This window comes from Scomber scombrus, chromosome 13, assembly GCF_963691925.1.
Source record: "Scomber scombrus chromosome 13, fScoSco1.1, whole genome shotgun sequence".
NCBI classification, from domain to species: domain Eukaryota; kingdom Metazoa; phylum Chordata; class Actinopteri; order Scombriformes; family Scombridae; genus Scomber; species Scomber scombrus.
In genome coordinates, this window is record NC_084982.1 from 5555081 (window position 1) to 5578115 (window position 23035).

A 23035-nucleotide genomic window follows, 5' to 3' on the forward strand; every position below is an offset into this window, starting at 1 on the left:
ACATTGACATTGGCGAGTGCGATAAGTTCAGCAGGAGTGCCTTAGATCATTACGTTTGGATACAATGCCTTCACACTCCCGTTTTTCCCTGGTTCTCCCATATTTCGAAACCATCTCCCGCCGCCCTCCCGTCATTTCTCCCGTAATTGACAAGCCCCAAATTTGTTTGTTAATAATAATAAGTAGCGCACAATAGCAAAGGTTTTATTTTGAAAGCTCAGACAGGAAACCACCGCAACTCTTATTATGCTTAGTGCCACTTACTTAGTGGCTCCGCTACTAATTATTAAAAAAACACAACGTTGCGTTAACTATGGTCATTATATATATATATATTTTTATAATATCCCCACACATTCCCTGCTGTGTGTTGTGTTAAGCAGCAGATAAAAGGCAGCTTGGAGAAAAAAATAATGAACATGTGTTTGTACTGCAGTTTCTGTGATGTTCATGTTTTGTTCATTTTGTTGTATTTTACAACATTGTTAAAATAATTATTTTTTTGTTGAAGAACATACAGTTATGGAATTGAAATAATTCTTAGTGTATGTTTCTTCACATCACATTGCAGTAGATTCTCTATAGTGAACCTACAATTGATACATTTTCATACTGTCCTATATCAAGGTCTAGGTCAAGGTAATAGCCGAAGGTAAATTTGGTAACAGTTTCAGGAGAGGGCATCTCAACATACAAACAGATACTTACATACAAACTTCAGTGACAGCACACCACAAAAACAGACATGGGCAGGTGCTCGCAAGGCTAACTGATAAGGATGAAAGATTGTACAGCTCTAAGGTCAGAATTTGAATTTGAATTAGTGTTGGCGAGAGACTTGAGACTTGACTCGGACTCTTGACCAGAGACTTGAGACTTGACTTGGACTTGACCATCAAAGACTTGAGACTTGACTTGGACTCTAGCTCAAAGACTTGAGACTTGACTTGGACTTGTAAAAAATGACTTGTGAACAGCTCTGGTCTGAAGAGAGAGACCTGCTGCATGCCAACCTCACTGAACCAACTAAAGAGCTTTAGAGTTGGCTGAATGTGTGCATATTTTAAGTTGGGTGAACTCAGCAATATGTATTTGACTGTATGCTAAAAAATGTGGGTAACACTTTACTTGAAGGTATCGTCATAAGAGTGACATGACACTGTCATAGCTGTTACTTGACATAGTCATGAATGTGTCATAAACATTATGTCAATGTCATAAATGTTTATGACTGTTGTCATTAAAGTCTGTGTAAAGTAAAAATAAATATGTGTTCTGAGTTTGACATACCACAGAAAAGTGTGTTGTTAACCACCCTGCAAAATTTGAATGATTAAAAAAATTGCCAAATATATGAAATTAGGCTTCAAAGTTGTTAAAAGTCTGCCTATTTCTCTTCTCCCAAACGCTGTGGGAGTGGCCGCCGAGTTCGCTGAAACCCCGCCCCCTACCAAGTGTCACCTGTCAATCAAAGTCACCACCTCTACCAGAAACATGGACGCTAGGCCTGAGAGCTTTCTGCTGCTAACTCAGCTGCTAGCTCGGCGGCTAACTCAGCTGATAACTCGGCGGCTAGCTCGGTGGCTAACTCGATGGCTAGCTCAGTGGCTAACTCAGCGGTTAGCTCGGCGGCTAACTCAGCTAACTGGCTAACTGTAGACTGTAGTAGCAGTGTGCGCTGAATGTGTTTATACCTCTACAGCAGCAGGGGCGGGTTTATGCTCCGGTGCGTAACCGTGCTATTGGTTACCGGTTACGTAATCGCCGGGTTACGTAACCCGGCGGAGATTTTCAGACGCTAAAAAATGTTAAATCCAGACACAGAAATCTTGAAACACAGTTTGTGAAGCCTAGCTCCACTGCTCCCCCCCCCACCAGAGGGGGAAGCAGTGCACCCTCAACACTGTGTATGGTGGGGACGGTGCCCTGCTGACCTCGACTCGGGACGTCGTGGATCGGTGGAAGGAATACTTCGAAGACCTCCTCAATCCCACCGACACGCCTTCCGGTAAGGAAGCAGGCCCTGGGGACTCGGGTGTGGGCTCTCCTATCTCTGGGGCTGAGGTCACTGAGGTGGTCAAAAAGCTCCTCGGTGGCAGGGCCCTGGGGGTAGATGAGATCCGCCCGGAGTTCCTCAAGGCCCTGGATGTTGTGGGGCTGTCATGGTTGACATGACTCTGCAACATCGCGTGGACATCAGGGGCAGTGCCTCTGGATTGGCAAACACGGGTGGTGGTCCCTCTTTTTAAATAGGGGGACCGGAGGGTGTGTTCCAACTATAGGGGGATCACACTTCTCACCCTCCCTGGTAAGGTCTATTCAGGGGTACTGGAGAGGAGGGTCCGTCGGATAGTCGAACCTCAGATTCAGGAAGAGCAATGTGGTTTTCGCCCGGGTCGTGGAACTGTGGACCAGCTCTACACCCTCTGCAGGATCCTTGAGGGTGCATGGGAGTTTGCCCAACCAGTCCACATGTGCTTTGTGGACTTGGAAAAGGCATTCGACCGTGTCCCTCGGGGGGTCCTGTTGGGGGTTCTCCGGGAGTATGGGGTATTGGACCCCCTGATACGGGCCATCCGATCCCTGTACGACCGGTGTCAGAGCTTGGTCCGCATAGCTGGTAGTAAGTTGGACTCGTTTCCGGTGGGGGTTGGACTCCGCCAGGGCTGCCCTTTGTCACCGATCCTGTTCATAATCTTTATGGACAGTATTTCTAGGCACAGCCAGGGCGTTGAGGGGTTCCGGTTTGGTGACCTCAGGATTGGGTCACTGCTTTTTGCAGATGATGTGGTCCCGTTGGCTTCATAAGACCGTGACCTCCAACTCTCACTGCATCGGTTCGCCGCCGAGTGTGAAGCGGCCGGAATGAGAATCAGCACCTCCAAATCCGAGTCCATGGTCCTCAGCCGGAAAAGGGTGGATTGCACTCTCCGGGTCGGGGATGAGATCCTGCCCCAAGTGGAGGAGTTCAAGTACCTCGGAATCTTGTTCACGAGTGAGGGAAGGATGCAGCGGGAGATCGACAGGCGTATCGGTGCGGCATCTGCAGTAATGAGGACTCTGCACAGATCCGTCGTGGTGAAGAGGGAGCTGAGCCGAAAGGCAAAGCTCTCGATTTACCAGTCGATATTCGTTCCTACCCTCACCTATGGTCATGAGCTTTGGGTAGTGACCCAAAGAACGAGATTGCGGGTACAAGCGGTCGAAATGAGCTTCCTCCGTAGGGTGGCTGGGCTCTCCCTTAGAGATAGGGTGAGAAGCTCGGTCATCCGGGAGGAGCTCGGAGTAGACCCGCTGCTCCTCCGCGTTGAGAAGAGCCAGATGAGGTGGCTCGGGCATCTAGTTAGGATGCCTCCCGGACGCCTCCCTGGTGAGGTGTTCAGGGCACGTCCCACCAGTAGGAGACCCCGGGGAGAGACTATGTCTCTCGGCTGGCCTGGGAACGCCTCGGGATCCCCCGGGAAGAGCTGGACGAAGTGGCTGGGGAGAGGGAAGTCTTGGTTTCCCTGCTTAGGCTGCTGCCCCCGCGACCCGACCCCGGATAAGCGGAAAGAAGATGGATGGATGGATGGTTGTCATGATAAGGACATCCCAAACAAATTTAAGATCTAGTTGTCATAATAATCAAGACAACCCAAACAATGTCAACTTGTCATTACAAAAACCGAATGACACTTAATGACAACAGTCATAAACGTTTATGACATTGACATAATGTTTATGACACGTTCATGACTGTCATGTAACAGTTATGACAGTGTCAAGTCACTCTTATGATACCTTCAAGTAAAGTGTTACCAAAATGGGAGTACAGTCTACAAGAAACAACCAGGAAATTGAGCTTAAAGAGACCCAACATTCCCACATGAGCAAGCACTTGGTAACAGCAGTAAGGAAAAACTCCCCTTTAACAGGAAGAAACCTCAGGCAGAACTGGGCTCTAGGTGAGCGGCCATCTGCCTTGACTGGTTAGGTTGACTTGACAATTGACTTCAATCTGACTTCTGCTGAGATTGATCAGGCTGATGAGGTTAATGAAGTGATCCACTGATGAAGCTGAAGACTGGGTGGTGATGGGGAGTTGGTTAGATGTGACCAGGTGATGTGAACAGCCGACATCTTAATTGGTGGCACAGAAATGACAGCAAGGAAATGATTGGCTTTGAGAGAGATCAATTTGAGCAGAGAGAGGATTAGAATGACTGAGGGATGAGAAATAAAACTATGACGTGAGCATACAAAAAAGATGGTCTTCCTGTCTGAACTGAACTGCCTTTTGAATACAATATGAGAAAACAAATCATCTTTTAACCAAGTTCACTTTTAAATGAATGAAATCCCCATTTGTAGCTGACCTCTCACATCCCAGTAGAACAGGGTTTTCTGTATTAATGATGATAGAAGAAACATAATGAAACTTTGATTGTTTATAAAGATTTTAATTGTTGTCATGATTACATAAAAAGCCACAACCAGTATCAACTACCATCATTACAAAGGACAAACATCTGACTCCAGTGCAGTGCTGATATGAATTTCCTGATTTATCTGTTGAATAGTTTTGGTTTGAATTTGATCTAAAATCATTTGATACCTTTCTCTCAACAGCAAATGTTTCCTGAGTGAAACCACTAATTATCAAGTAAAATTCACAAACGTTGATGAACTCTGTTAAAGAGATCTGCAAGCTGCTGAACACATTTTCATTTAAAAAATTTTCAGGAATATGTCACTTGATGATATAGTAAGACACAATTAAGCAACATTTGTATTACTATCAATCAGGATTTTTGCAGCTTTCAACTATCATGAAATCTTTAGCTAAGATAGTAAAGGTTTTTATTAATATGTTGCATTTTGTAATGTTATGATTTTGGTGGAGTCCGTGTGCTTCTTTTTATTGTTTGGAACATTGGAAATTGATTTATGAAGCTTTTCTGGCAAGTGTTTTAAATATCTCATTTAAATATAGAAATTGCTTTAAAAAAAGGCATGCCATGAGAAGAGTTCTCACTTAGGATTTTTGCACCTTTCAATTATCAAATCTTTAGCTAAGACATTAATCAAAATAAAGGTTTTCATTAATCTCCGTGTGCTTGTTTTAGTTGTTTGGAACATTGGAAATGTATGTGAAGCTTTTCTCGCAAGAGTTGTAAACATCTCATTTAAATATAGGAATCGCTTTAAAAAGGCAGGACAGAATCAAAGAGCTTTTGCAAAATCATAGCTTACTTTGTAAAAGTATTTTTACATATTACACATCAGCATTTTTCTCACAGATCCACTGCAGAGAAGCACCACACGACAGATCATTCCAGTTTTCTACAGTTTGAGTGCCAGCCCTGATATGTACACAGTCCTCTTCACCCCACTGTGGATCTCCACCTCCATTATCAGGCTGATCTGTCCCCCAGTAGCTACAGGTTAGTGAACAAGAGAAACGTGACACTGTTAATCTCTGACATGAACACAGTCCATCACTGAAACATAGGAAAACTGATTGTGCCTCATTCTGGTCATTATAACTCTTCTTCTTCTCTTCTTCTCTACCTCGAAAACAATATTTCTTCACAAACATCACTGAGTCTGATTTCAATTAAAGTTAAAAGATTCAGTCAATTTTGTGGCTGACTCATAGACTAAAACCATTTTAGTCAACAGCTAGATGGGTAAATCAAAGTTGTGTCAAATTCAAAATGCTTTGTCATTGCATACATGATCAAAACATACCAGATTAGTCCATAATTGAAAAGTAAATTGAATTGTGACAGTTTGGTGAAGTGTGAAACTTGACTGTGGACCAGAAATCCTGTCTCAGATGCAGATGATTTTTTGCCACTGTTTCTCGTCTTTTTCACTGGTGATTTAACCAGAAAAGCTTCTTTGTGCAGCAGGTATCTGGAGGGTAGAGTCTTAAAAACATCTGGGCCTGATGCTCCCATCTTATAGGAGGCTGCCCTCCTGGCCTGGCTCTCTCTCTCTCATCTCCCCAGTGCATTTGTAGTTATGCGTTCATCCATTCTTTTTTTTTTTTTTACATTCTACACTGATGCACACACACACACACACACACACTCAACACCAATTTGACTGATGTCCACATCCCATGGTTTCTTTAGTTTGTGTTGTTTTTATCATTTGCCTGTAGCCTGCATCTCCCTCACTATTTTTGTCATGGCTTTAAAGCCAGGTTGTGACAGTGTTGTCAATAAACAACCAATCTGAAGCCAAACCTTAAAGTCAGCGGTGTTCCATCAATCCATTTCCAGGTTCCCTCTGTGTCTCTGTCAGTCAAACCAATCCAAGTTGCTTCTTCGTTGAAAGTAGAGAAGAACTCCTGTTTTCAAAAAAGAAAGAAAAGAAAGGCATAGTATTTATATTTTTGTTTGAACAACACTATATAAGCAGTTTACATATGATTACTCTGAACATATTTGATAAGAATCAATTCAGCTGTTTTATTATTTCAATAACAACAACAAAAATCATCGTCATCCTCATCATCATCATTATCTTTTTATTTGGCCGGAGGGGGTGAGAGGCGTTTAAAACAGAGTCCACCTGCACAATAATTCTTTACTGCTTTAATGCATTATGGGGTTTTGTTGTCTTATAATTTGTACACATGAATAAACTAAAAACACAAACCAATACTTTTATCATTAAGAAAATAAATGTAGGAGTGCTTGGATAGTTCAGTGGTTAAAGCGTGTGTCACATATTGCTGGTTCAAATCCAGCAAGGGACCTTTGCTGCAGGTCGTTCCCCTCTCTCTCTTCCAGTTTCCTGTCTGCCTCTATGCTACTACTGTACTGCAAAATAAATCTTTAAAAAAGAAATTCATTTCATTCAATTTTGCATAAATTACTGTTTACAGAATCTCTGTTGTCTCTGTTTGACTTCCACAGACGGTCTTTAACTGATACACAGATCTGTACTGATTAAATACTTGTAGCATATGAGTGACTGATTCTGGAGTTTATTTAAAACACAGTGAAATGTTAAAAGAATGTTAGCTAGCTTGCTGAGGATGGAATGAAATACCAGAAAGACATGCAACAAAGTAGCACAAGGTCATTCAAAGAACTTGAATCATTAATTTTCAAGGTGACAACAATTATCCATGATCATCTTAAATACATGAAATAATGAATGAATTCACAAATTAGTATTTAAAAAAGTGCAAATATATAACAAACACTGTGTACCTGTTTTTCAAGGCTGTCTATAACCCCCAGATCTGCTCCTTTCTCTCTGCAGTCCTGTCTGCCTGTTGACCAGGAACCACTCTCACTGGAGAGGAGATAACAGGAACAGCTGAACAACTTCCATCCTGCAGGACAAGTTTGATCTGTAACACACAACATTAGATATTAAACAAGAAGCAATTCTGTCCAATTCCACAGTATGAGGGTTAAAACATGCTTATTAAGCTCAGAATTGGTTCACCATATTTTAGTAAATGACTCCTACTGTGAATTACATAACATGTGACCAGGATTGACTTGTTGATATTCTACCAACTAAGGAGCATTTCCAAAGTGTTTAGATTATTTTAAGCAAGTGATTGATAATCACATCTTTCAAATGATTTTGATGGCATCAGTTTTAGTTTGATAAATGATAACAAACTGTATGTGTTTATTTGAGCTCAGTCTTTCTGTGTCCCCAGATGTTTGAGATGGGATACTATAACTACAAAGAAACATTGTTATAAAGATGACTACATTCACTTTCATTTGTAGCTAGTTTGACTCACTGTTTGATCATGAGCTCAGATTCAAGGTTTGGCCAGCAGATGCCCCCCTTTATATAAAATGCTTTTCAAAGTAGGCCAGCAAAAAGCTTGTCTCTCCAATCACAACATACTTTAAACAATACTACATAGTCTTTCATTTCTATGATGAAGTCCTCAGTATTTTAACTACTATTTCACCCTTATCCACTGGCTTAATGATTATGGTCTCATTATTCATTAAATCTTTTAAAGCATTTTGGATTCATAAACTGAACACATTATCACCACATGGATTTAATGAAGACCTGGATTTGAGATGTTTTCTCACAAACTGAGTGTGATTGTTATGATGAGGTTTTCTTAATATTCTGTTAATAACTTTCTTGGACATTGTATTGATATTAGTTTTTTTGTATGTTTCTTTGTATGTTTTTCCAGACTGGAGTAATACAACTCAATGAAACTAGAGGAGAGTACCATGCTATGAAAGTTTAGAGAACTATGCTATTATATAGTTAGGGACCGAGCCGGAAGGCAAGAGGGCAGGACTCCAGAGGAATCTAGAAACACTAAAACGTTCACTTCTCCTGATAGGAATGTCGTAAAGAGATCAAACCAAAACTACATTTTTTGTCTTATCAAGACCCACAAATCACGCGCTGACACCCCTGACCTACATCAAACAGGAAGTGCACAATTTTCCGTTACATGTGCAATTTTTGGCCTCCTACAAATGACACCTTGTCCGAGGGAGTTCATAGTGGCGGCTTCAAACTTAAATAGCTGACTTAGCACACCCTGCTGCACAAAAGTTCTGAACAACTTTTTCAATACTGGATTTTAGAAGCCCTCAAAGGTCAAGTGCCCAAAAACCCTCGCCAAAAAGCTCCCATAGACAAGCACACCTCTGGTTTATATGCTGCGTGCATACAACTATAAACAAAGTTATGAATTCATTTTTAATTCACCATATCAGTACTTTGGATGCACCTATTTTCAAATACAGAGGCAAAATCTACACCCCCCAAAAATTCTTTGTCTTTTTAAACCCCAGTGTTTTCCATTTGCACAATTGCCAGGTGGTCACACAAAGGCGCTGATTGTGACAGCCAGTGTAAAGGAGGATAACATTAAAAGAGAAATCAGTGAGCAGGAAAATGGATCACTACGATTCCACCTCTGCTCATAGCCAACTATTAGTTTCATGTTATAATGTGATACAATTTAATGTTTTAATGCCACACTGAAACTTTCACGTTGTAATGTGATAAGACACATACACACACACACAAACAAACAAACAAACAAACAAACACACACACACACACACACACACACACACACACACACACACACACACACACACACACACACACACACACACACACACACACACACACACACACACACACACACACACACACACACTCTATTTCTGTCTCTTCCTCTTTTCAGTTTCATTACCTCATTTTAATATTGAGACCTGTCTGGTTGTGTTACTGCTTTGATGTCATTTTACACAAGTTTGACACATCTGACCTAACACTTTAAATTTCACCTAAACAAATTAAACAAAAAATAAACACAAAGACATTTACACCTCATATTGTTACATTTTATGCCAGTGATTATAGACAAAATGACCAAATGATGTTGGTTAGCTTACTCAGATATAAGTGCCCCATAAATACATACATTTACATTTAAATAAATTAAAAGGTTGTAATAAAGATACTGGGACAAAGTAAACTGACATTAAATATAGATTGTAGGATATAAGTGTTATTTGACCATAACTTTTGATTCATAAGTTCGATACATGAAACTGTGGTGAGTCCTGACCTGCATGTTAAGAAACAGCTGTTCAGTAAACACACAGACAAAGACTTACTCTGCTTAGACAAACACTGAAGCCGGTGTAGTTCCTTAGTAGTTTCAGTGAGGTTGGCACTCAGCAGGTCTCTCTCTTCAGTTAAACTACGGATCACATCACGGTCTGAAATATATCAAGATACATGTTTCTTAAACACAAAATACCTGAAGCAATCAATGATGTGAACTAAAATTTCAATTTTTGAATCAAATAAAAACATTTTTGTTTTTCTCCACAATTATAAAATATTTTCATCAGTCAAGTCAAACTGTAGATATTATCACTCTCATCACTCCTTAAATGTTTTTATTTTTATTTAATGTCACATAAAATGTATAGAACTATATTATTTACTAAAACAGTTTAAGAATTCATTTTAACCTGTGTAAAAAAATCTAGTTGAAGTGACTTCAATTAGTCCACAACAGTGATTAAGAGTGGTTTCACTCTTCTGAAGACATGTTACTGGGTGAAATGTAGTTCATAATGAATGTAATATCTTTTTGTTTTCCTTCTGATTTAATGCCTTATTGTTATTTATTTATTTTATGTGCATTCTTTTTGGAAAATAGGACTGAAATAAATTACTACTACTGCTAATGTTTGCAGCAGTCAAAAAATGCAGTCAAATTCAATTCTGTGCAAGTAAACCATCCAAAAAAAAATAAAAAATTGGCCCTGGCTCTGGGTGCTCTGGGTTTATCCCTAGATCTTTAACTCTTGGATTGGCCCCTGGTGTATGTGTTTCATGTTATACCATGAAAATGAAACACGCTTCACATTATAACGTGAAAGTTTTAATATTGCATTATAACATGATAACCTATTACTTTATAACTTGAAACTACTATTTGTGAGGAAATGAGGAAACTGTGTGTGGAGAACTGATAGTAATGTGGCTCTGGTTCAGAAAAAAAAAAGTGTTCTAGCATCCAGTTTAATAGTAATTCCTTCATGATATCATAACGTACACTGGATTGTTTCCATTTGTGTTCTGCTTTCTTACATTCCTTTTTATAGCTGTGACATAGAGGTGGAATGCTCAGGTTAAATCACAGCCGTCCCTGGCATTTGCTCAAAGTGGTTTTTGTAATCTTGTGTGAAGGGCTGGGCAGGCTGGTGATTGGAGGCTGGGCCCAGTGACAAAATAAAGCGGATAGAACAGATGACCACAAGGAAGACTGAGGCTATAGTTCAGGAGTTCAGCGAGTCGTTCAAAAATGTTTAAGATTGCACAAACACACACACACACACATTTCTGTCTCTCCCTCTTTTCAGTTTCATTACCTCATTTTAATTTTGAGACCTTCCTTGTTGTGTTACTGCTTTGATTGATCATTTTACATAAATTCAACACATCTGAGCTAACACTTTAAATTTCATCAAATAAACAAAGAAAACATAAAGACATTATTAATTGCTATATAAGTGTTATTTGAGCATGTTTTCTGAGTCATAGATTAAATACACAACACTGTGGTGAGTCCTGACCTGCATGTTAAGAAAGAGACAAAGACTTACTCTGCTTAGACAAATTCCGAAGCTGGTGTAGCTCCTCAGTAGTTTCAGTGAGGTTGGCATTCAGCAGGTCTCTCTCTTCAGTTAAACCACGGATCACATCACTGTCTGAAATATATCAAGATAAATGTTTCTTAAACACAAAATACCTGAAGCAGTACCAACACAAACCAGGGTGTCAAAATAAATATTTTGGTAAAACAGGTTTATCTTTCTACGGGAACGTATTGCTGCCATGCCAGAAAAATAAAAATGCTTCAGTATCACATTATAACTTGAAACTTATGTCTCATAAAATGTATACAACTATATTATGCATGGAATATTTACTAACAAAATAATTAATAAAATAATTCATTTTAACCTGTGTAAAAAAATCTAGTTGAAGTGACTTCAATTAGTCAACAACAGTGATTAAGAGTAAAACTTCTGAATAAATGTTACTGGGTGAAATGCAGTTCAAAATGAATGTAATATGTTTTGTTTTCCTTTTGATTGAACGCCTTATTGTTATTTATTTATTTTTATTTGCATTATTTTTGGAAAATAGTTAATAAGAACCGTTATAAATTACTAGTACTACTACTACTACTAATGTTTGCAGCAGTCATACAATGCAGTCAAATTCAATTCTGTGAGCCATCCAAAAAAATGACAAAAAGTGACCTGCATGTTAAGAAACAGCTGTTCATTACTCACAAACACAAGGACTCACTCTGCTCAGATGAATTCTGAAGCTGGTGTAGCTCCTCAGTAGTTTCAGTGAGGTTGGCATTCAGCAGGTCTCTCTCTTCAGTTAAACCATGGTTCACATAATGGTCTGAAATATATCAAGATACATGTTTCTTAAACACAAAATACATTAAGCAATCAATCATATGAACTAAAATTTGTTTTGAATCAAAACATTTCTTAGTTATAAAAAAGATGTGCATCAGTCAAGTCCATGATGCAATCTATGAAATACCTCCAATCAAAGTTAAACTTAATCAAGTTCTTGCAGCTTACATCAGTAAAAAGACAAGTTAGATCCTGTCTTTATAATAATACTGATTTAATACTGATTAAAATGTGATTTAAGGAAAACAACAAGAAAAGGAAAAGGTTGAAAATAGTCAAGATGGAGGACCAACACAAGCCAGGGTGTCAAATAAATGTTTTGGTAAAACATGTTTATCTTTCAAAGTAGAATAATGCTCCTGAAATTAACAAGTTAACTCTGATGTTAACTTATGAAAAGACTCACAGTAGACACCGAGGCCGATGAGTCCAGCCAGCAGGAAAACACTCAGCAGCCCCAGACAGAGAACAACAGCTCCATGAAATCTCCTCTCTGAACTCCTCGGACCTGAACAAAGACCAGTGAACAGGATTAATAACAGATTAAAACATACTACTCACAACTCAATCTGTCAACATCTCTGTCTGACTGAACATTCTTACCTGTCTGATTTGTTGAAAGTGTTGTGTCAACAGGTTTCTTTTTTTCAACATTGGTATAGATATCCTCCATTGTTCAAGAGCAACTATTATCTAGTAGGTTAGCTTTGCAGGATTGGCTACTGTACATGTACTGTAGAAGGTGACACTGTCTCCTGGTTTTATACTCTCAGGTTTTTTAATTTGAGGAAATCACAACTTTCAGAGGAAATTGAAATAGTTTGCTCAGCAATAATTTGCATTTATTCATGTTGCCACAGGAACAAATACATATGTCTAAAAGTCAATTGCTTTGAACTGGAACATGAACTGGAGAAGATACATTGTGTACTCGTTTCAGTGTCTCCATTCTTTTCAAATTGAGGAAGTCACAACTTTCAGTGGTGATGAAAATCATTTATGCAAATGTAATTTTCATTTCTTGATAGTTTTCTGATACGTTCTTAGAAATAAATATCCTATGGAGTTTGTGAGTATAGGTGTTTATGGAAGATGTCTGGGATGAATGATATAATGTGATAGTTATAGGGTAAATTGAGAAATTATTCATACTAGTTGTGGATTGTTGACTTAATCCTCATGATTTGATTTTGTGTCATGGTGTTCCCTCGCAGACTTTAAGGGAAAAGTCTAAACTTTATTTTTACAACTCTTCAGCAATGAATTACAAATCCACCTAAAGAGAAGAAGCAACTAAAAATCTAAAACTAATTTAATTTTTTCTTCTTATCATCTGGTTATGACGCAAGGGCTGAGACGGCAGATCACTCCACACAGCAGATAAGTAGAAATGCATCCACTGACATGCAAAACACAACAGAAATAAACACACACAGCAAGCAACAACTTATCTCACAAGCCATTCAACAGAAAAAAGAATTTGTGAAAATTGTATTGGTTTTGGTTTTGGTTTATTTTTTTTGTTTACTTGTTTTGGTTTCCACTTCCCAATGTATTCTGTGATAAAAATTCCCCTAACAAATTCCTTTGTCAGATATGGTAGGGAAGACCTAATGTATGCTTATCAGTGGAAGATTCCAGACACTGCACTCAACTCTGTCAACAACACACTGATACAGGAGGCCAAGACACTCACTAAAGACACACACACTGACATCATGACATCACAAAGTCTCCACTGCACTTCTCACATCTCGCAGGGAGCAGACAGTGAGTTTGAGGAAACGTGGTATCGGACAGATCAGGACAGACACACACTCAAACTAAACTGGTTATACTGGACACGTAATCAATGTGCTGTGTCAGTCTTACCCATCTTTTCAAACTCTGTTCAGGATAGCACAATCCAACCCCCACGTTTCACTGGTCAAACCCAAAAATAAAAGGTGGGAGGACTTGGGACCATGGATAAAAACATGCAATGAGGCCTCTGGGTGGGAAAAAAACGCTACAAAACGAATCTGTGCACCTCCAAGGTGAATTGGTTTAGTCTTAGAATCAATCACAAAATAGGGGAGCAGATTTCATGTGATGACATCATTGACGATTTTGCATGAAGGAAGGCCAGAAGGGTCAAGCTTTAGTTGGCTGTTGTGTCATTTAAACAGTGTGTTTGCTGTTCTAAGTGCAATAGTGTAATAATTAGATTTCCTTCAGTGTGTTTTCCCATTTGTGTAAGAAGGATTTGTGCTATTGAAAATATTTATTCTCTATTTTATTTGCATTATATTATTATTGTTGCTTTCTGCTCTTCTTACATTTCTGATTGTATATATTTTTGGCATATATATGTATATAGTGTATATTTATGGATTTATTTATTTTATTTAAAGGTTTAATGATCAGGGACAATGCACATTAATAAAACATTCTAACAAATGTAAACATGCCAGACTTAGCAAAAAAGGCTATTTTACATCTGCTGTCCCTGGACTGATGTTGAGTAGTCACCCTAAAATAAGGTGACCAGATTTCTGAAATGAAAATCGGGGACATTTTCAATTCGGCGGTGAAAAATCATTAAATATTATCATTATGAAATAAAAAATGTACTTTTTCATGTATTTTAACCAGCTTTTATTACACAAAAGGACCTGGTTAATAAATCAAAATAACAGCACCCACAAATATCATGTATCAGTAGCGCACAGCAGTGTCAAAAACACAAATGTAGAATACTTTAGAAAAAACATCTCTCTTCCAAAGTTAAGTGTCATGTGCAAAGACAGCTGCCAGACCAGTAGCTAGTAAATATCATCAAGATGTAATTAATAATAATTACCAAGTCAAAACATATGAGTATATTAATATTATACATGACTCAGGGCATCAAGGGCATCAGCTAATCAGATGGTCTGCATTTATAACTACAGTCATTAGTTACCCACACAGCCCGACACAAAATACAGAAGTTAGCCTAACACACGCAACTATCAACCATTGACTTATTATTAATTAATTTATTATTTTAACAGAGTCTCATGTCCCTATGCATACAGGAAAATCATATGCTACCAAAGCAGTCTTCCACCTCCCCCTCTTCCAAAACAGAGCCACATACAATGTCATCACCTGGTAATCTCATGCTAACGTTAACGTTACAGCGTCACTAATGACAGATATGAAAACATTGTCATTATGTTAACGTCCACTGACTTTTATAACATTACGTTAGGTCTTCAATTCAGATAAACAACTTACTTTAACGTTACATCACTTCTCTCTCACACACACACACACACACACACACACAGCCAAGTCTACTGCCAATTCACACAAAATAAATAAGTTCATACACAACATACCATTTATGACCGCTGGTCTACTTTTCTTTCCTTTTTCCCGCCTCTAGATTGTTGTTGTTGACGCTGCTGCGTCTGGTCATACGTCCTGATAACGTCTGTACGTCATATGACGTCTTCTCTGGCGATGCGTTAAATGGCTACCGTAATAACTGGTGTTTGAGTCTGCGCGCATTTTTCACCCATTCAGTGTCAAAATCGGGGACATTTTCGGGGACAGCTTTGACCGGGGACAGGTCACCCAAAACGGGGACTGTCCCCGGAAATCGGGGGCGTCTGGTCACCCTACCCTAAAAGAATATAAAAAAAAATGTTCTTGGGGTTCTCTCAGTTCTGAAAAGAAAGAGTTGGAAAGCACGCAGGTGGAACAGACCTTTCCAAATCTTCCTCACCACAGAAACAGCAGTGAACGGGCCACCTGGATACACGCCAGCCACTGCAAACGCATTCCTGAGCCCGCGGACGAGACACCATCAAGCGTGCAGAGCATCAGTAAGTGAACAAACACTTTCACACCCCGCCTTGAACTGCGAGTGAAAGAGGGGTGAGGATAACAAAAGGACCACACGTTTCTCGAACTCAAGAAGAGCAGGGCATTGGTTACGGGGGTGAGTTGAGGCGCCACGGCTGATGCGATGATAGTATGTGGTACTATCGACAACCAGAACGATTACAAACGACAGCTGCTATGTAGGCACACAACTTCCTCACGGAGTGGGGGCCTCAATACCTGTGACGCAACTACCATTGAACATTTCCAAGACCCTGACGTCATGGTAGCCTTCACCCTGAAAAACAGAACTGTGAAAGACATGGCTAAGAGCCTCCACTCCTTCGTTGTCATATTCCTTGAACCAGTTTGTCACATTCTCAGGCAACCATGAGCCTTGCTGTTCTGTTTGGATGGATAAACTACTGTTCCTTTCACATATACTGTAGTGTCACCGGTATTGTTTCACATGTGAAATATCTCAACAACTACAAGCTGGATTGGCACATACCTTTGTATAGACATCATTGTTTCCGAACAATAAATCCTAATGTGTTTGGTGAGACCCTGACTTTCCCCTATAGCACCATAATTACTTTTTTGGCATAGATGGATCAGAACAAGTTTGGTAGACATTCATGTCCTTCACAGGGTGAATTATGGTGCTTGTCTGACTTTCCACACCACACGGCATGAATGTTGTGAAGAAACTAGAATCTAAAACATTGTGCCACTGATTGACCATCCAGTATAATGGAGTTACAGACCCATGAGGTATAAATAACTATATTTTGATCCCTTAGAATCCCTTTTGATATGTTTCATGAGAGGCCTAAAAGCATGAGTGTTGTGAAAATGGGAAAGTCTTTAAACCAGTAGACCAAGAGTGCCATTGAGCAAAAAACAGAAGCCAAAACCAAGGGATTTACTGCAGGATTTAATTTATGAAGCACAAGACAAAATACTTTATACACTTAAACATTTTAAAAGATTTGAATTGTGTTTATGGTTACAGACACAAAAGCAATAGCAGCCACCACCATAACAAAGGGCAAGTGACACTCAATAAAACATCATTCTGCTACACAAAATGCTATGATTTGATCACACTTTCCTCTAATAAAAAAAGCTTATTCACAAAGTCGTCCCAATCATGCACAAAATTTTGGGTACCCTGAAAGAGATACTGATAAAATGTGTCCAAGCCCACCGAGGCCAATTTTTCCTCGAAATCTGAATCAAGTTGCAAGTCTATTTTTTTTATGAATGGATGCCCACAGGAAGATCAGAAGTCTTAAGTGTGAACGGCAAGTGAAAATAGCGATACATTTCATTGAAAAATTGGAACTACTTTTACAATTTCCATACTTTGCAAAGTTATCCAGTGGGAATGATTGGATCCCTTGGCAGGCCGGTTCTGGTCCGCAGGCCATATGTTTCACACCACTGTACTATAACTTATATAATGGGCATTAGCACAGATACTACGCGTTAGTACTTGTCTTTGTTCATGTAAATACAACTAGTTGTAGATGCTTAAACATGCCAACTTGGTGGCAGAAAGTTATTTTACAGATCCAACATTATGTGTGTAAATTACCTCCTACACTGGTGTAGTCAGTCATTTATTTAGGGTTGTTTAGGATCACAATAAGAGGTTGAAAACTTACAACTCGAACATAAACACCAAATAGTCAACAACTGAGGCAAGAAACAAAGGTAAGGGCTGCAGGTACAAAATGCTGCTTCCAAGTCCCAAAGATCACCTACTAATTCACTAATGCCAAAACAAAGTCACTATTGTTACCTGTGAAAACAGAAGTATAACACAAACAATCACAAACCAGTGGGGCTTGGTATTGCTTAAAAGATTATGATACCAGTACCAATCCAAGTACCCTTAAAGTGATACTGATTCTAATCGAGCACATTCAATACCCATCATGTGAATAGAAGCATTACATTGCCTAAAATGCCACCACTCCTCCCCATCTAAATGACTTGATTTTGAAAGTCTTCAAATTATTCATATTTATTAAATACAAAATGCTCAAAAATCAGTAGAAAGTCAAATAGTCATTTTCTAGCTCTGGGTGTAAAAAGGATCGATTGCAGGTATTGTTTGACAGGAGAAATTTTGATACTACTAATTTATTTCAATTGTTACCTTAAACAGTCCCAGAGCTGTTAATCCAGTGCCTCAGCCAGTTAACCATACAACACGTTTCACACACAAGATTGAAGCTAACAGCAGGGTTAACTATTACAGGATAACTGAGTTAACACCACATCAAGGAGGCTGCTCAAATCAAATCACAGCCACCCCAGGTGTTTGCACTGAGTGACTTTTATCAGTTCGGACAATTGACAGTGCAAGCTTGAGATTGGTGGCTGGGGCCGGCGAGGAGGATGGGGAGGACCAGTTGAGGATGAAGAATAAAGGTAGGACAAGGAGGGAAATCACTCATCAGCTGATGGGTGACGCTGCAGCATTGTCCAGCTCTAATTAAACAGAAAAGACTGCGCCACAAAAATGAAAGCATAACACAATGTAAAGAGTTGACAGCACAAGGCTGTAACACATCAATAAACCAACACCAGTAACACACTGCTACTTATCATGATCCTTCTCTCCACCCTGCCACTCTATCACAAGCCAGGCTTCCATCCAAAGGTAGCATACATTTAATAAGTGAATTTCCAGAAAATCTGTGAAGTGTTTCCATAACTACTGTTATGTGAACATTCAGAGAAAGTTGGAGAAACAAAGATCCAATACTAAGGAAAACAGGTTGTTTGTTTCAGAAATAGTGCAACTGCACAAAACTGATAGTTCAGAATACTCTACATAAGGCAAAGAAATGTACATGCATGTACAAATAAATCTAAAAGATTATCTCATCTGCTCAAAAAGGCAATCTGTTGTGAATTTCTTTAACACTATCCTCTCTTCATGTATTTTTGGCCTGCTCAGAGTACTAGCAGAGGTGCAGGGGTCTGCTGCAGTTTCAGATCACTGAGAGGTGAGAAGGGAGGGAGGCCTTCATAGCCCAGCAGCTGACGAGTGCAGGATTCCCAACTCAAACCAATCTCCAGCCGGCTGTAGACGCATGGGTACTGCCAGTCGGCCCAGCGAACCCAGTCCACCGCCCTCTTCACTTCCTCCCACTGCTCAGGCCTGGAAGAAATAGTCAGTCATTACTAAAAGAGTAAGGCACTAAGGGAATAGTGACAGCTAGGCTTACAAAAATAATCAGGATAAGAAACTTAAAATAAATTGTGATACTTTCACAAATAAGTAGAGTAGGTTATACAAGGCAAGCAGCACTGTAAAGGGCATTGGACAATTAAAGGTCATGTCAGGGATGAATTGGTTCCTCTTAAAGATGAGTTCCTCTTCCTTTTTGTTTGTTTCTGCATTTCTTGTTTTGTTGTATTTTAATGACTTTTTAAATTCCTTTGTAGGTTGTAACCCATATGTGATTCTACTTAAACCTAACATGAGCATGGCAGAGACATCATTGTTTTTGTACCATCATGACTCAGCTGACATGTCTCTACAAGTACCAGAAAAATGAATAATTTCAATTTAATTCCACTTTTCTTGTTGTTGTTTCTTTTTGGACAGACCTGGGCTGTGAGGAGTCGTTCAGGCGGAAAAGCGTGCGGAGCAGTTTTCCTTCCTCCAGCTTCTCCACCCTCATCATCTGCAGAACCAGAAGGGTCGCCACCAGCCTCAGGATGTCAGCATGGGCTTTCACACCTAGATCACAAACACATTCATGGATGTTTTAACATTGGTGGGAACTGGCCAGATGGACAGACAAACAGCTCAGACTTTGGATAAGATATCTTTACCAGTTGCTAAAGGCAGTCACTGAGCAGAAAATGGCGTGTTCATATAGGAGCTCATAGATAATAATAGGAAGCTGATTGAGAAAATACTGTAGGTTTTCAGGGACTTAGTGCTTGTATTAATTTGCTATTAAGTAAAATATTAAATTCAACTTGTAATATGGCTATTTTTCATTATGGTAGTTCTACTTGAGCAAATTGTGTGAATGTATCTGTCATTACTGCTTCATCCTTATATCCTAGTCCCAGCAAGAAGTTTGAATTAGTCAGTATGATCAGAAATAAAGCTATTCCAATTCTGAAGGCCTGAAACAGGTTCAGAAAATGCTCACCTAGAGACTGGATGCCCTTGTTTTTCAGGAACACGTTGGCAAACAAGTCTAGGTTGACATTCATCAATTGCCCCAGTTCTGGGGTTAACTCCCAGTAGCCCTCCTGCAACACATAAACCAACATCACTGTATAATGTACAATGTATAATATATACAGCATGTCTCATTTCACTGTGGATTCTTAGTAGGAGCGAGTATGGTTGGATAATATGAAAACAGTAGGTCAAAAAAATCCAACTGCAAATCAATGTATACATACATGTGTGTATCCATATATTTTTTACCTGCCAAAAAACCTATACTGAAGGTGAATGCAGTTCTTGTTGCTTCTGCTAAATGAATGTAATGCAATTTTAATATGTTACACGTTCTGTATAATGGACTGAAATTAGTTGCCAATTTGGAATCCACATAGAAAGTGAGACGTGAGCAGAAGACACTCTATCCATTCAACCCACACCGACTCTGAGCTGTGTTCTGCATCTCGGCCCAAGTATAGATAATAGAAATTGACTAAACTAAAATAGTTTGCGTGTCCACTCCACGGGATGAAATCAGTGTTTGTATGTATTGATTTGTTGATTTTATTTCCCTCCCCACAGTAAAAAGTGAGGGAAATCTGCTTGTAGTGAAACATACAGCTCACAGACAGAATGGGAACCGTGCTCAATCAATGTATTGTTTTGTAAGTGAAAAACACATATATAAAATAGACTCAGAGTATAACAAAATGTTGGGAGTCCTGTTGTGACGTGTGTCTCTTAGGTTGATAAATGTAATAAAATGGAAGCGTTTCTATTCTGTAAGAAGTGCAAGTGACGGACGTCTAAAATGCAACTAAAAATGCTCTCTATGTTGGACTGAAAGAAAAGTAACAGTAAGTAAGTCTTTAATGAAAATAACCATAAAAAAATTGTGATTTTAGTTTTCAAACTGTGGCAGAACCTAACAGAAATGTTGCTACAACAGAATGAAAGCAACTGCCTTTATACACCAAAGTGGCTGTGATTATGGATGCAAGCCATCTATATGTGTTACTGACACTGGAAAGAGAGGGGAAGGGGCTTTTGTGACAGCCAGAAGTCCCAGAGATTAATGGGTTACAAAAACAAAGGATTGGAATTGGATAAATCATAGGTGACAGCTCCAGAACCTTGGTACGGTTGGTAATGAGCTGTATGAAAAGCAGGCATGACAAAAACTACATATTGTAAACCGATAAGATCTAAAACTGATCTGTTCCTTGGTGACACACCCAATGACATTTGAACATATCTTACTGAATGCTGAATCTGGAAAATCTTTGTCCATTTGAGCTTCAGGTTTTCAGGATCAATGGGCACGCTCCTCCTGAAACAACATGATCACAGTAGGACAGGGTTAGTGATATTGACAATAACGTGATAGTCGTTATATATGAATAAAACACATATGTTCAGACAGGTAAATATCCTGTAGATAAACACACTTTTATGCTGACTTTTCCTTTTCACCTGCATAATTGTAGAGGCATATATGCATACAACAATTAATAAAGAGATGATCTAGTCTGTATCACACCCTGGCCATCATTTAAAAAACTAATATATTTTGGCAACAACAATTGTGTTTAAAATAATTATCTTGATTTACTCAAATGAAGCATATCCAAAAAATGAATAATTGTTTTGAGACTCACAAGTAGGACCTACGACCTGAAGAAGACAGGCGCAAAAGAGGCTCCTTGCCTGAAGACACTGCTGAGTGACACACAGGTTGCCGATAGCATGATCTGCTTTTTACAGTGCGCCCCCTTAAAGGAAACATTTCTTTGAGAGGTTTACTCTGGCTTACTCTTTCCCTGACAGTGAGATCCATTGGTGGAGTGTGTTCTTGCGACATCGACTCAGTCCACCCTCTTCTTGGTTTACCAACAGTTCGCCTTTGAACTTGGTATGAGTCTTCCAATCCCTTAAAGCCGGACCTTCCCATCAAAGGCGATCCCCCTCCAAATCCTACGTGACTGATCGGAACAGAAAGCCCCTCTGGCTGTCCATGAACTACAGAATTAGGTTCGGTCTGACCAAGAGAGAAGCTTGCGTCTTGTCTTGGAAACCAATTATCTCGAGCAGGTACACGCGCAGATGTGCATTCCAAAGGCTCAGGGGAAAACTCCATTATGTCAGTATGTGACATTTTAGGGCTGATAGTGGGTATCCTTGTGCTCCCACTGAGATATTCAAATGCAGGAGAAGGAGAAAGATCATGAGAATCTAATGAGAGTAATGGACGACAAATTGAAGAAGGCGGAGGTGGAGGTGGATGTGCAGTTGCGAATTGTTGGGGTTGGGACAATACAGATCTGAACTGAGGGGGAGCGTGAGGAGGAGGAGGAGGAGAAAGATCATGAGAATCTAATGAGAGTAATGGACGCCGAATTGAAGAAGGCGGACGTGGAGGTGGATGTGCAGTTGCGAATTGTTGGGTTTGGGAAAATAAAGATTTGAACTGAGGGGGAGCGTGAGGAGGAAGAGGAGGAGGAGGACGAGGAGGAGGATGGTAAGAGCCCTTTCTTTCTGCACAAAGAAAATCTGCCTGATATTCCAGAGACGGTGCATAATCTGTGAATATCATTGACTCGTCCTGCAAAAGGAGAGAAATGTTGAAGTAAACAATCTAATTATTCACAAATGTAATCACATTTGTCTTAACACAACTTCCTCATAAAGTGCAGGATAATGGCCAAATCTGTTTTTAGAGCGAACCTCGCTGTTAACAAACCCTATACTAGCTTTCACTACAGTTAGAATAATTTACCAGAGCAAAGAAGTGCTGGACAGTCCCCTGTTTTGACAATTATATGAGTGTGTGGCAGTTAAGGATATGTGATGATAATTTATAATAACCTAATACTTATTGTTACTCATTTTTTTTATTTTTCATGCTGTTCATTCTTAAAAGTAGTAGCTCTGTTTTAAAAATGCATTTATTGTCACACCCCAAATAACAAGCTTTAACAAATCTGCAGTTTGTGCTGAAGTGACTAAC

The 23035-nt window shown here is 39.4% G+C and overlaps 2 protein-coding genes across 3 annotated transcripts in view; both read right to left on the reverse strand.

Moving 5' to 3' along the window:
* Nucleotides 1-4424: 4424 nt before the first annotated feature.
* LOC133992984 (CD209 antigen-like protein C) lies at nucleotides 4425-12681 on the reverse strand. Of its 2 annotated transcripts, XM_062431793.1 has the most exons (7): nucleotides 12573-12681; nucleotides 12376-12477; nucleotides 11845-11949; nucleotides 11133-11237; nucleotides 7209-7351; nucleotides 6234-6337; nucleotides 4425-5417 (listed from the first exon to the last, which is right to left on the reverse strand). In XM_062431793.1, the coding sequence occupies exons 1-7, from the start codon at nucleotides 12640-12642 to the stop codon at nucleotides 5255-5257; spliced, it is 792 nt and encodes a 263-aa protein (XP_062287777.1). In that variant the 5' UTR covers nucleotides 12643-12681; the 3' UTR covers nucleotides 4425-5254. The 2 variants fall into 2 exon arrangements, with proteins under 2 accessions (XP_062287777.1, XP_062287778.1); XM_062431794.1 differs by lacking the exon at nucleotides 11845-11949.
* Nucleotides 12682-16757: 4076 nt separating this feature from the next.
* The window catches only part of parp4 (poly (ADP-ribose) polymerase family, member 4), a 30977-nt gene continuing 24699 nt past the window's right edge, over nucleotides 16758-23035 (reverse strand). Inside the window, exons 33-37 of the mRNA XM_062431705.1 lie at nucleotides 21687-22630; nucleotides 21289-21358; nucleotides 20009-20111; nucleotides 19452-19584; nucleotides 16758-18999 (exon numbers count right to left, since the gene is read on the reverse strand). Of these exons, the coding sequence (XP_062287689.1) occupies nucleotides 18792-18999; nucleotides 19452-19584; nucleotides 20009-20111; nucleotides 21289-21358; nucleotides 21687-22630 (1458 nt within the window). The 3' untranslated portion in view covers nucleotides 16758-18791. The remainder of the gene's footprint in view (nucleotides 19000-19451; nucleotides 19585-20008; nucleotides 20112-21288; nucleotides 21359-21686; nucleotides 22631-23035) is intronic.

Excerpts from the sequence above, each read along its gene's own strand:
- LOC133992984 (XM_062431793.1), bottom strand. The coding sequence starts at position 12,642 with ATGGAGGATATCTATACCAATGTTGAAAAAAAGAAACCTGTTGACACA. Across the intron at positions 12,478-12,572 it reads ACTTTCAACAAATCAGACAG|GTCCGAGGAGTTCAGAGAGG; the intron begins GTAAGAATGTTC and ends GTCTTTGTTCAG. Across the intron at positions 11,238-11,844 it reads TCAGAATTCATCTGAGCAGA|ACAGTGATGTGATCCGTGGT; the intron begins GTGAGTCCTTGT and ends GATATATTTCAG.